The 14695-nt window shown below is 39.9% G+C and overlaps 1 protein-coding gene across 1 annotated transcript in view; it reads left to right on the top strand.

Moving 5' to 3' along the window:
• The window catches only part of PKD1L3 (polycystin 1 like 3, transient receptor potential channel interacting), a 192975-nt gene that overhangs the window by 108382 nt on the left and 69898 nt on the right, over nucleotides 1-14695 (top strand). The window contains exons 23-25 of the mRNA XM_033941262.1: nucleotides 7323-7508; nucleotides 11492-11768; nucleotides 12391-12524. Of these exons, the coding sequence (XP_033797153.1) occupies nucleotides 7323-7508; nucleotides 11492-11768; nucleotides 12391-12524 (597 nt within the window). The remainder of the gene's footprint in view (nucleotides 1-7322; nucleotides 7509-11491; nucleotides 11769-12390; nucleotides 12525-14695) is intronic.

The following is a 14695-nucleotide window of genomic DNA, read 5'->3' as shown; positions in this document are numbered from 1 at the left end:
CTGGATACAATGCAACACCACAAAAACAGTAACACATGTCCTCTAATAAAATGCAAAATATAAAGACAGTAGATGTAAATTTGAAAAAACTGATACATAACAATCACCACTTTACAAATTAACAAATAAAAATAAAACAAATAATGAGAAATAAAAAAAATACCATTTATTGGACTAATCCCCGTAAGCTCGGTCCCCATCCCCGCAAACCACCTGATTCCATCCACACAAGCCTTGAATTGTTTATATTAAAGTATAAAAAGAAACAATATTCTGTACAATTGTCAATTTATAAATCAGCGTCTTCTCCCCACTCTCTCTTCCCCATTTCCCTTCAGCGTTCTCAGCCCACTCTCTCTCCACTTTCCTTCAGCGCACGCACATAAAAACAAGCAAGTAATTTTATATCATTTTCATTCTATTCATTCATAGAAATTAAAGTCTAAATAATGCCAGTCACATAACAAAACATGATTTTACAAAAATAATTCCCTGCACAGTCGAGCCTGCAAGGATTACTAGATGTCTTTCAGCAGCTCCCCTCCCTTCCCCTTACCTTTGTGGCCTAGTCAAAATGATCTACCAACAATAAAATTTTAAAAACACAAAGCATGCTGTACGCAGAGAAAATGTTAATTATCATTTATATTCCGCGGGTTTTCAAAGAGGTCAAGGCAGATGACTTTATGCAATGTCACCTCAGTAACAACTATACAAAAATAGACAAATATTCCCCCTCCCTTTTTACTAAACCGCGATAGTGTTTTTTAGCGCAGGGAGCTGCGCTGAATGCCCCACGCTGCTCTCGACGCTTATAGGCTCCCTGCGCTAAAAAACGCTATTGCGATTTAGTAAAAGGGGGCCATAGTGCAAAATATAGACAGCATATATAAATTCTCAAAATGGACACATTTTGATCACTAATTGAAAATAAAATCATTTTTCCTACCTTTGTTAATTTCATCAGTCTCTGGTTGCACTTTATTCTTCTGACTGTGCATCCAATATTTCTTCCCTTCTTTCAGCCTCCTGTATGCTTCCTCTCCTCCAGACCTCATTCCCTCCCCAAACTTTTTCTTTGTTTCATCCTGCCCCTTTCTTTCTTTTTCTCTCTCTGCATACCCCCTTTTTTCTTTATGTCTGTTTTTCTCTCTCTCTCCGTGCCCCATTTCTTTCTTTGTTTTACCCTGCCCCTTTCTTTCTTTTTCTCTCTCCATACCCCTTTTCGTTCTGTATGTCTGTCTTTCTCTCTCTCTCCGCGCCCCATTTTTCTTAGTTTCACCCTGCCCCCTTTCTTTCTTTCTGGCTCCCTGTCCCCCCCTTTCTTTCTTTCTCCCTGCCCTCCCCTATGCCACCACCATTGGGAAAATGCTGCCACTGCCGCCATCGGGAATAGGCCGGCGCCGAGTTCACCCTGCTTCTCTTCCCCGCAGGGCCGACCAACTCTCGCCACCCGACGTCAATTCTGACGTCGGAGAGGACGTTCTGGGCCAGCCAGGCAGCGATTGGCTGGCCCAGAATGTCCTCTCCGACGTCAGAATTGACGCGGGTGGCGAGAGTTGGTTGGCCCCACAGGGAAAAGCAGGGAGAACTCGGCGCCGGCCTTTTCCCGATGGTGGTGGTGGCACTCAAGTGGCTAAAAAGACGCAGTTTGCCGGCCTAGGGAGAACACTTGAGGGTGGCCAGCTGTGCACCCCCTTGGGGCGTAAACCCGGGGTGGACCGCCCCCACCCCCATCCCACCCCACTCCCACCTTGGTATACCACTGTCTGTACCTCACTCCCTCCCTATGACCAAAAATTCTCCTTTCTTCTATTCCCCATGTACACAACCATCTCTTTCCCTCTCTTTCTCTCTCCCAAGTCCATGCCTTCTGTGTCCAAAAATGCATTCCCTCCCCCACCTCAGCATCTCTTTCCCTCCCTTCCTCTCTCCCAAGTTCATGCCTTGTGTCCAAAATGCACTCCCTCCCCCCTTTTGTGTTCCGCGTTTGCCTCCCAGCAACTTTCTCAGCAAAATGTAGCTCGAGCCACGAGGCTTGTCTTCTATTCCTGCCTGTCCTGCCGCGCATACATAGCCAACCGGAAGTCTTTCCCGACATCAGCGCTGACGTCAGAGGGCAGGCTTTGCTTAAGCCCTCCCCCCGACGTCAGCGCTGACATCGGGAAAGACTTCCGATCGGCTATATGTGAGCAGCAGGGCAGGTAGGAGCAGAAGACGAGCCTCGCTGCTCGAGTTATATTTAACCCCGTGGGTCCCCCGTCGTCCCTGTTCAGCTTTCTCTCCTGTGCACCCCCTTGGGACGTGCACTCGGGGCGGACCGCCCCCTCCGCCCCCCCCTAGGTACGCTACTGCTAATGGTAGAAGTTGACTTGGGTACACTTCTCCCTCCATATTTGTGGTTTCAATTATTCGTGGTTTGTAGCTTGCTGGCTCCTCCCCCCAAATTACTTCAGCTTGCATAGACAAATCGCTGATTCCAAGCATTACAGATAAAAACGCTGATTCCCGGCACTTTCTTCACCGTGTTTTCCCTCTTCTTCAGGAACAGGCCAAGTCTCCTACCATGTTATTCGCGGTTTCACCATATTCACGATGGTTTTTAATAGAAAACAATGTATAACATATGAGAAAGTTATTCGCGGTTTTTCTGTATTTGCGGTTCTGTTAATCCCCTATCACAGCGAATAAGGAGGGAGAAGTGTAGTGGTGATCACAGAGACATAGTACCATGACTGGGATATGGTTATATCTGGCTATAATCTGGTAGGTAAAAAGGGTGAAGGAGTGAAAAAGCACTCTGGTTAATCTGGAGAGAGGGAATGAAAAATGTATTTAAATTGGTGAGATATATTTAGGTCAGAAGAAATGCACAGAGATTTAATTGAAGACATTCACAAGATAGCTAGGAAAGGGGAGCTACTATTAATAGCTAGTTGAATATGCTTTACATTGAGTGCAGCATCTAGAGAAGCAAAAGGATTCTGGATTCTCTTTAGAAAGAACTTGTTAAGGATAAAACCACTGTTTTCGCAAATGTATACCCTAAAGGATGTGAAAATTAATTGGTCATGTTTTCTCCTTCCAAATCTGTTGACACAGTCAAGTGAGGGCTATGATAGCACCTTCTGAGCCTTTGATTAATTCAATTGGAATACCGTCGATACCAGGTCACTTAGTTTTCCATAAAGCTTTAATCGCCGCTGTGACTTCTTTTAAAATATATGGTTCTTCTTTGGCTTCAGTTTCCAGTTCAATTTCCCCAATGTTATCCTCATTGCCTTGTTTGTATAAATTTTCTGTATATTCTTTCCATCTCTTTTTAATGCTTTCTGGCTCATTCAATATCATTCCATGGGCATCTTTAAGCATCCCCAGTCAAGGTTGGAATTTCTGTCACAATCTCTTAATCTCCTGAAAAGCTAATCTGTTTTTTCCATTTATATGTTCTGATTCAATTTTCTGACAAATATCCTTGAGATATCGTTCTTTATCTTGCCAAATTTGATGTTGAAACACTAGGTTCATTTGTGATACTTTTTCTCTGTCACCAGATAGCTTTTCTTGTCTTCTTTTTCTTCTGCTTTTCTGGTTTCTTCTGCGATCCAAGGTGATTTCTTGGCTTTTTCTTCTGGAGAGTTTTTTATAGCTTCATCACTAATTATATTTTTTATGTCATTCCCTAACTCTTCGGGTTCTATATCTCCTATATCAAGCAAGGCAAACTTGTTGTTTAGTTTTATCCAATAGTCTGATGGAATGTTTTCAATGTCGTATTTTGGGAGGTCTCTAATGATCTTCTTCTTGCGAAGCTTCATCTTGATCTTGCATGTCAAAAGCTCATGGCCACTTCCACAATCAGCTCCTAGTTTAGTCCTTGCAGTCAAAACTGCAGATTTCCATCTCTGTCCTACGCAGATATAGTCAATTTGATTTCTATACATTCCATTTGGAGAGGTCCATGTGTACTGGCGACGTTTGTGGTGTTGGAAATGCGTATTCATGATTGACAGTTGGTTTGTTTTGCAAAACTGTACTAAGTTATCACCAGCTTCATTTCTTTCTCCTATGCCGTGCTTTCCAACTACTGTATCTTCAGATGTACTTCCTACTTTTGCATTGAAGTCCCCCATAATGATCAGTAGATCTTTTTTCAGCATTTGATCTATTACATTTTGAAGTTGTCCATAGAACAATTTTATATCCTCATCTTCTGCATCTGTTATTGGAGCATATGCTCTTAAGCCTTAGCACTGCTATTACTAACACAACATAAAGGTAGGAAAGGGTTAAAGATTCCCTCCTCCACTCTAGTTTCCACTCACATAACTAAAGCACTACTGGAAATGTGTTAGCCATACTTCCTCATTGGCTTAACACTATTTTCACAGCATTAATACAAAACTCATTCACACTTCATGTATTAGCTTCTGACTCCCACTGCATTTCTCCAGTATTCTCAGAATCACATTCATCATAACTCATATCTTCATCTAACCATGCCCCAGCTTCCCTTTCCCCAGATGCTGAAAAACATGTCTGTCCTAACTATCTGCTATTGGGTTCATACCCTGGAGAAGCTCATCTGCTTTGCTGCATTTTGGAAGTTTCTTGGCTTGGTTTCCTTTGTCGGCCTTTCTGTATTCAGGCTGCAGTTTCCCTCTGGGCAAGTAGCTATCTCTAGGAATGATACCCCCACAGGTGAATCTGAGGCTCTAATTGGCTGTTTAGGCAGCCTGCTTGTGTGCCCAAGAATTTTCTCCTGTGCTTTCACTACTCCCGTTATCTCTGCCCCACCCCTCTCCTGTCTTTGCCTAGACTGGGAGATGAGGTATGTGGGAATGGATTACCTCCCACAGGATTCTCAAGCAAGAGCAAATAAGCCTTTTTGACTGGGAATGTTTTTTTTAAAATAATCTTTATTCATTTTAAAATAATTTCAAAAAGTGAAGAATAATAAATAAAACATTTACACTATAGACATCACTTAAAATATTACAAGATTTTTACAGACCAATAACCCTCCCATCCAAATTATTCTTTATCATTCAAGAATCTATAGATCTATCATAAATCAGTAATTCACTACATATTTTAAACATAAACTTACACATTTATCCACTTAGACATATTTAAACTTATAAACCACCCTGTCCCCCATCCATAATATTATTTGATTATAACCTTTATATTCCTTCCACCCTCCACCCTCCCTCCCTGGATGTGCAATTCTTCTAACAACAAATGTATAATTATATTATACGGAACCTAATTCATCCTACCTAAACCGATTACCTACCAACGTATGGAAACAGACTATTTGATATGTAATGTAATGTAACCTGATTTATCTTCCAATGTTATTATGTCTACACACTCATTCTGTTATTAAGTCTATACCCTCAATCTGTATTCTCCAATGTCATGTACCCTCCTGGAAATGTCCAGCTCTCTTCTTATGTAATCCGCTTTGAACCGCAAGGTACAAGCGGAATAAAAATCACTAATGTAATGTAATGCAATGTAATATTAAATCTACAAAAAGTGTCAATGGACCCCATATTAGATTAAAGTTTTTTTAAAATTCCCTAACTGATCAGCTCTCATTTTTTCATATTTATATATTTGACATAAACTTGCCCACCAGAATGCAAAATTGAGACGATCCCAGTTTTTTAAAATTTCTGCTGCTTCCTGCTTTCCTTGAGTGATATTATCTTTGGGCTTTTCCTTAGTGACAGGGCAGGTTTCATGGCTTGCAGGCTGAAACCTAGGGATGTTAGTGATTTCTGCCTTTTTCCTGTCATGATATATATATATATATTGTGGCCGGGCCCGTCCCCGAGTAGGTGGGAAACTACGGTCTGGGCCACAAGTAAGATTTTTAGTACGCCTTTTATATGGTAGTGAAAGGAAGACCGGATACCGGATTCCTTGGAAAATAGTACCAGGTTTATTACAGTCCCAAAGTATACAGAAAAGAAAACATAAGCAAAAAGAAAAACATTCACCTTGGTTGGTTACAGTCCTCTAGGTGCCTCCTGCACACTACGATATTCCAGTTCAGGTGTTTTAATGAGGAGCTGGATTGCACCTCCTTATCAACAGCAAAAATTATTATCACATCAAAATATTATCAGTTCAGTGCCTTCCTTGGTTTGTATTCCCCACTGGGATTTATTGATCTCTCTGGACCTTTATCACCTTTTAGCTTCTCTAGCTGAGCACGGCTTGCATCAAGCCTTTTCTCCTCTCAGCTCTCTTTATCTGCTTAACACGTTGTTCTCACCTCATTAGCTTTGCCAGCACTGCTCTGGCTGTCAGGTGAAACACATACACTGAGGGAACGTTCTTCAGGAGCTTAGCTGAGGACTCTCACATATTGTATTCCCCCAGGTCCATGTCCTCTTCACTCATATCACTACTCAGGACACTGCACATTTCCCATTCACCCTCATGGGAACCTTGGCTTAAAGTTTCCTTACTTCTCTCAGGTTGTGCTGCCCATCCCCCTCTCTGCAAGTCTGCCAAAATACCTGCAGCCTTTCCCTGGGGATAATTTCTCAGCCCTTCTCTCTGGGGTTTAAGTTGCCAGTCACTGTACCTCCCAAGTGCTGTGCCACCTTTCCTTAGGTGCTGGCTTCCTGCCATACGCTCATGCTGGGATTCAGGCACCCTCTGTAACCTGGAAACTCCTGGAGTAGTTTGGCTGCTCTCATCAGAGACAGCTGTGTCCTCATTCTCTCTCTTCCTCCAGTTTTCCTGCTCCTCTCTCTCTTGCTTCCCCCTCTCCTGCTTCCCCTCATCTGTAAACTGACTCTGCCTATAAGGCAATCTCCTGGGTCTGACTCCACCCCTCTCTATATTGGTCTCAGGTTTCTCCCTGACCTCTGGAAAAGAGTGATAGGGGAAATTAGTGGTTTTCAGAGCCTTCCTTAATTGGCTCTTCAGCTGTGCTGGAACCTGCCTGGGCTTGCATTCTTTTGGCTGAGCCAGCTGTCCTGGCTCCATGCCGGGTTTTACAGAGCCCTGTGCTGCATTCTGGGGAGTTTTAGCAGTGGTTTTCACTGTGACAGGAGCTTCCCTGTCACAATATATATATATATATATATATATATATATATATATATATATATATATACACACACTTACAGTATATATGTACACATACAGTGTATGTGATATTATTATATATTACTTCTCAGCTCATTTATTTCATCTCCAGTTCAGTTCTGTATCTTTCTTTCTAATTGTGGATTCACAGCAAAGGACAGAAGAGTGAGCAAAAGAACAGATTGTAAACAAAATTTCTTTTTTTCCAGTCCATCTCCTCTTCCTCACAACCATCATAATTATAACTTATGCAGAAAAAAGTCCCAATGCATTTTATTTGAACCAAAGCATTGAGAGGAATTTCGCCACTTCATTCAAACAAATCAAGACCTTGGACCAATTCTTCACCTGGGCTCAGGGGACATTTCTGCTCAATCTTTATGGAATGTACCAAGGTAAGGACAGCCAGAGGAGGCTAATCACTATGGAAGATAACAAGTTGAACACATTCAGAGGAAGCCAAGATTCATTGTTGTGTAATTTCTATGGAATGTACCAATGTACCAAGGTAAGTAAAACCAGAAGCGACCTGGCTTCCACTTGCAGTCCTTGTGCAGTTCAATGTAATCTTACTTAGCAGGGAGACTAAGCTCACATCCCATCTAGGACCTTGAGGCCATCTCAGAATTGACTCTTGCAATTACCATTTTTAACTGAGAGAAAAGTTTGAGCATCTCTAGATGTAGCACTTTTAGCTAAATGGAACAGAAGCAACCACAGTTCTTTACTGTGTAATCAGTGGCGTAGTGAGGATAGGGGATGCCCGAGGTGGAGGCGTACTTCTCCACCCCCCACTGCACCCACGTGCCACCCCTTTCCCAAACCCCCTATACCACCGAGAACCCTATGCAAATACATTGCTAGGAGCTCATTAGTATTTAAATGAGCTCTCCTAGCGATGCACACAGGGCAGGATTAATTCTTCAAGGGCCCCTAGGCACACAAGTACACTGGGCCCCCTAGCCCTGCCCCGCCCCCTGCCTCACCCCATTTATTTACCTGTTTTCTTATTTATTTCTTTATTTCCACTTGTATTTCTTTTTTTCTTTTATTATAAAATTCAAAACAAACAACAAAGATTATCATGCCAATATAGTTTTAGTTCTATGCAAGCCCAAAAATCTCTGAACAAATCCCCCTTCCTTCCCTTCCTACCTATTCCCCAGGATGTTAACTCTGAACCCTTTCCATACATATATAAAAGTTTTCAAATTCATTGTAAAGCAGTAATACTATCCGAAACATAAGTCTATATTAATAACCAAATTTGCAGCTTCTCTCAACTGCCTCACTCTATGTCATCCAATAAGGATATTCAAATCAGGTTTATTCAAGGTACTCCCAGGAACCATGCCTGATGCATTTCGCCAAACAAGGCTGGTCAATGCTAACAGAAAACCATGTCTTCCATACACTCAGGACACAGAATCACCCTCACCTAGTATGGAATAAGTAATCACAAACTAACCCCCCCCCCTTTTTTTATATAAGCACAGAAGAGGTTTTTAGCGGTGGCTGGTGGGCCAAATGTTCTGCACTGTTCTGACGATCATAGGAATTTTATTCTTACTTGACCCTTGATTCCCACCTTGTCTTCCAGAGTCCTTCCTGGCTGTGGTTGTTTTTAATAATTATATTCTTTTTCTGTCTTGAAATACTCCCAATGTACCCAATAATATATAAATATATCTATTAGGCCTGGGAATCGGGTACCCTCTTCCAGCTCTTTAAGGCTTGTTATTTTTCCCTCAGAAACGATCCCATTTTATGTCGGTACCGGTGGACATTGACATCTTTCTCAAGTATCATCTTCATAGTTCACATGAGAAACCTTGACAAGCGTTGTGGCATCCATAGCATCAAGTCACTCAAAGTATGCCTCACACAGACTCCATCATTCTTCGATGCAGGCTGTCACTTCTGAAGCGTGCCTCTTTCTTGGGGTTACTTAAGCTTCGACACCCTGCTGTACCTTATGTACCAGCTTCATAGCACATGGTACCGGTGCATCCACTTCAGCAGGTACAACAAGAGTTGTACTGTGAAGGGCTGGCCAAGCAGCTGTAATGCTAATTGGCATTAATGCCCTTTCCATCAAGCTTGCATATAGCGTATCGAGGCCTTACAGTACCAGATCTCCCTCTCTCTTTCATAAGTCGAGATCCGTCAATGCTGGGTACTGATTCTTATTTCTCAGTACTGTCGAAAGGCCATGATAAAATGAGGAAAATGGTTAAAAAGAAGTTAAAAGGATCAGTTGCAAAGGTTAGGACTATAAGCCAGGCATGGATGTTATTTAAAAATACCATTGTGGAAGCCCAGATAAGATGTATTCCACAGTTGATCACCTTGTATCACCTTTCATGCTTTTATTTTTCAGTTTTAATTATTAATAATAGCTGGGCATGCCCATGGTGTTCACATATCTTCAATATTACACACACTCACACTCAAAGAGTAGTTCAATACACATTGAGAACATTCTTTAAAAATACATGATTAAAAACAAACAAAAAAATGTGTCATTGTCAATTAAATACAGACTTATTCATTTACCCCCTCTTTTATTACAAGATGTTAAGAAAGGAAATAAAAATTATACTCTTCAAGAAATCCCTTAACAAAGCTTAATACCACGAATACCCCCTTCTTACCTTCCCCTTCCTTACCCCTGATCCTACGTACCCCTCTCCTGGAAACGACCTTTGATCTAACTTTGTAACCCTTCTTCCATAACTCTTTTGTAATCCGCTTTGAACCAAAAGGTAATGGCGGAATAGAAATCTATAATGTAATGTAATAATAGAGGTTTCTACTATGGCCCAGAGCACTAAATGCTCTGACGCTGCTCCAACACTCAGAATTCCTTTGAGCTTTGGTTCCAGGCCACAGTTGAAAGTTCTACTGCAGCTTAATAAAAGAGGGAGTTAATTCAATAGACTGGCTGCTAACATCTCACAATGAGAGATATCTCCAGCAAACCATAACTGCATGTTTGTATTTATAGGGGTATATGGGTTCTTCTGTATTAATCTATTAGTAACCAAATAAACATAGGAGATTGAATTTAGCAGCCAGTGAATTCAATGAAGAAGTCTCTATTTCATTTAAAGAATGTTCTCAATGTATATTGAAGTACTCTTTGTGCTCGTATATATTTTTTATCATGCACTGTAGATTTTGAATGGATTTTTACAGCTGTGCTGAGCATTAGTGTGCTTTGTCAGAGTATGTGACTGAGATACTACTGGTATGGAAGATTTATTGGATGCTATTAATCTATGTAATTATTCTTGATGTTTTGCTATTGTGACATTTACCATAGGTTATTTTTTGGACCCCTTTTAAATTATGTTTTGATATATGTGTTTTAGAACTCTGCCCCTGATACAGCCCTGTTTTGGGCGAAACATGTCCCACGTCGGGTACTTTTAAGACAGTTTGAAATAAAAGATCAATTTTACTACACCTGGGATCTGCTCTTCATTCCGTGTTCCTTAGTACTTAATTTCTTAACAAGGTGTCTAGGTTAAGTGTACAGAAGGCTCTGATGTGTCTTTCAAGAATGCTCTTTCACTTCCAGCAGTTGTGGACATTTTGCCTGTATGTTAACATGTGCTGTGTGCATGTATGTGCATTCTTTACAAAGTACATATGTAAATAATGACTCCATGCACTGCCCTGACTCCTCCCCTTACCACACCTACTAAAATAGCCTGAACCTCACCTGCTCTTAGGGTGATCTCATTTTGCAAAATACCCTTATATTTTAAGAGCAAAAATAGTTTATCCTCCAAAAGTGTATATCTGAAAAGGACCAAAATCTGAGAAAATGCAAGAAAATTTCTGCACACAGAACTGTTCTTTGTCATATTCAAAACACATAAGAGAAAGTCTCCAGATAAAAGAGACAGTTGTATTCAGAGTATAGCAAAGTCCACATGCAAACAGGTTATTATGTTTGTGCTCTCAGGATGCAAAGGTGAATGTAAACAGAAGCACCTCCTCTCACAAATGTGCATATGTAACCAAAAACCTCCTAAATATTTGCCCAAGATCCAAGGTAGCGGGGAACCTAATCCAAAATGACACAATGAACACCTTATAACTATCCCAATCCAGGCTGAGTGCAGAGCAGTAGGTGCCGGGGGTTACTTCAGAGGTGTCAGTGCAATAATTTCCATTTACACACTGATGTGAAGAAACATGGTGCATATATCTGGTTGGTGTCTCTTTTGCAAACTATAAATCCTGTTATATATTTCTAATAGCTACAGTATATGTACATTTATCAGATGTTTTGAAGTCTTGAGCACTATGCTCATGACAATTGACAACTTAGATCTCATTTAATGAGTACTGTATTATCACTTGTCAGGCTATATCACAGATGGAAATTCTTTTCTGTTGGGAAGTCCACGAATTCGTCAGCTCAGGGTGAAACATAATTCCGATCTGGTTTATGACAGTGAGGACACCGAGGACCACAGGCCTCGCTGGAGTTCTCCAACCCCAAACAGTACAGCTGAGGAGAACATCTGGCACTACCAAACTCAAGAGAGACTTGAAGGATACCCAATCTGGGCAAAGTTTGCCATCTATTCTGGTGGTGGGTATGCTGTGGATCTTGGGACAAACTTTACCACTGCAACCAGGTTGGTAATGCCAAGTGAGGAATGTTGGCAATCCAAAATTATTGTATGTTTGTTATTGTTTTCTAGTATCATAGTAGATGATGGCAGTTAAAGACCTGCATGGTCCACCCAGTCTGCCCAACAATCACATTCATTAACCAATGGTAGCTTACTTGCTATGTTCAACTTTTCAATGTCTTAGTGACACAGCACTCCAATTCTCTCAAATAATTAGTCAGCGACCACTGCTCCTTCTAAACTAATGGATATATGTGGAGTCATAAGCACAGCATATGATACAAATGTGATGGAAAATAAGTATGTACACATGATCCAAATCTCTTTGCTCTTTTCAGGACAGACCATAGAGGTCTGCCCAGCACTAGCCTTACTTCCCTACTGCTAGAGTTGCCATCAAAGAACCACTTTTGCCTATCATATCACTTAAGGTCAAATTTTGACTTGATGTGGAGGAATCTCAATATACAATTATATAATCCCAACACAACATTCCAAAGACAAAGATGTGCTGTCAAATTTTTGTTCTTTTCTATATATTTTAGGGTACTAGAGGCCTTCAAAAGGTAAATGAAACTAACATGCTTCCTCTCATCATGTCTCACCCTCTTCCTCTCACCCACAGGGTTCTAGAAGACCTCAGAGACAGCAACTGGCTTGATGGTGCCAGTAAAGCCATTTTTGTGGAGTTTAATGTGTATAATGCCAACACAGACCTATTCTGCATCACAGCTCTCATCTTGGAGAACAATGGACTAGGTAATGATCTCAGTCCTTCGTTAACTCAGCCCCAAAACATGGCAACAGCTTAATAACGGCTACATCCCTACAACATGGCCTCCACCTGTCACAATCCTATAAATGGGGCTGTTCCATACACTGATTGTTACATTCATGTGGGTGTCACACGTGTATATATGGGTGTGTGAACATAAACTTATGTATGTGGTGGAGTACTGCTGTGCTAATATCCAGTTATCTTGCATAGCGCATATTTGCAAGGGGGTGGACCCAGCAGCAGAGCATGGGAGGGACATCAGAAGAGGCTTTTACTCACAAACTAAACTTACATGATACTATAAGCTTTGCAACTTAAAACATTCAGAGAAATTATTGTTGATATATAATCTAGCAACAGGAGAGCTATACAAAGTTTGAATCATTTGTATAAATCCTGAACCAATACCAAACCATTCCATGGCCTGATACATAAATGTCCATTCCACACGATCAAAAGCTTTCTCTGTGTCTAGGGACACAGATGAAGCTGGATCTTCTATGTCTTTTGTTAAATATAACATCTGCAAGGCCAATCTAGTATTATTCGAAGAGTGTTTCTGAGCAACAAACCCTGTTTGGTGCATACCAATTATAAAAGGAAGAGCCTTTGCCAAACGCATGGACAAAAGTTTGGCTAATAATTTACCATCAACATTTATCAAAGAAATAGGCCTGTAATTTGAAACCAACATGGGATCTTTATTTGGCTTTGGCAAAACAATGGTCAACAATTCTGCCATAGTGCCTGATATACAACCTTTATTAAGTTGATTCTGATACAAATTTAATAAATAAGGTAAAAGGATATTTTGAAATGCTTTATAAAACTCTACTGTAAAACCATCACCACCTGGAGCGGTCCCTACTCTACGAGATTTCAGTGCTGTTTGTAATTCTTTTAGTGATATCGGTTCTTCCAAACTTCTTTTTATATGATTAGGAACCTTCGGACCTTCAATAAAGTTTAAAAACTCTATACCATCCTTTTCTTTATCTAAATAAGGTTCAGAAGAATACAGGTTTTTATAATAATTTAAAAACTGTTTTAAAATAGGTCCAATTTGAAAATTAATATCTCCTTTTTCATCTTTAATTGCATTCATTTTCATCTTTCTTTTTTTCAGTTTAAGATAATTAGCCAATAATCTTCCCGCCTTATTTGAATTACCATAATACAAAGCTTGCTGACAAAGAATATTTTTCCTAGCCAATTTAGAAGAAATCTCATTATACTTATATTTAACTTTTAATAAAGCTTGCAACATAGAGTTCTCCCATTTTCTAATCAATTTTGACTCCAAAAATTTAATTTCTTGCTCTAACTCAAAAAAATTGCTTTTTTAATTGTTTTTTAGAATAGGCTGAGAATGATATAATTTGTCCTTTCATGGTTGCCTTAAAAGCATTCCCAAGATTTCTAAAGATACTTCCTCTGTATTATTAATTTGAAAATATTCATCAATTTTTAATTGAAATTCTTCACAAAATTTTGGATATGCAAGCAATGCATTATTAAATCACCAGACAGGCCTAACATTATTACATTACATTACATTAGTGATTTCTATTCCGCTTGTGCCTTGCGGTTCTAAGCGGATTACATTAGAAGATGGCTGGACATTTCCAGGCGATGACAATACAATTATTTGTATAACTTTACAAACTTTGCAAACCTAACTTTACTTAACTTTTCGTACATAACTTTACATAACTTTACGTACATAACTTTACATAACTTTACGTGGAGTTACTTTGTGTTACTTTACATTATCCTTACCGTGCTTGCATAACTTGCATTAAGTTTACATAATTTATCTTACATAATTTATCTTACATAACTTTACAAGACTTTACGTAGAGTTATTTTATGTTATTTTACCTTATTATTCCAGTACCTTGCATAACTTACATTACATGATATTACAAAGCATAACCTTATGTTATATTACAACGCATAACCTTATGTTACTTTACATAATATTACAACGCATAATCTTATGTTACCAAAAAATCGTCTGTTCCTAGGTTGCTATATCTGATTTTTTCGGTATTTGGGGAGACTGTGTTTCTAGATATGAATTGGCTTTACGCCCGATGCAGCTAGATTAGATGTTGCCTATGGGGACGAAGTTGCAGTTGGTTGTGAGTTG

This window comes from Geotrypetes seraphini, chromosome 4 (genome assembly GCF_902459505.1).
Source record: "Geotrypetes seraphini chromosome 4, aGeoSer1.1, whole genome shotgun sequence".
Taxonomy (NCBI): Eukaryota; Metazoa; Chordata; class Amphibia; order Gymnophiona; family Dermophiidae; genus Geotrypetes; species Geotrypetes seraphini.
This window is presented reverse-complemented; position numbering and strand designations above follow the sequence as displayed.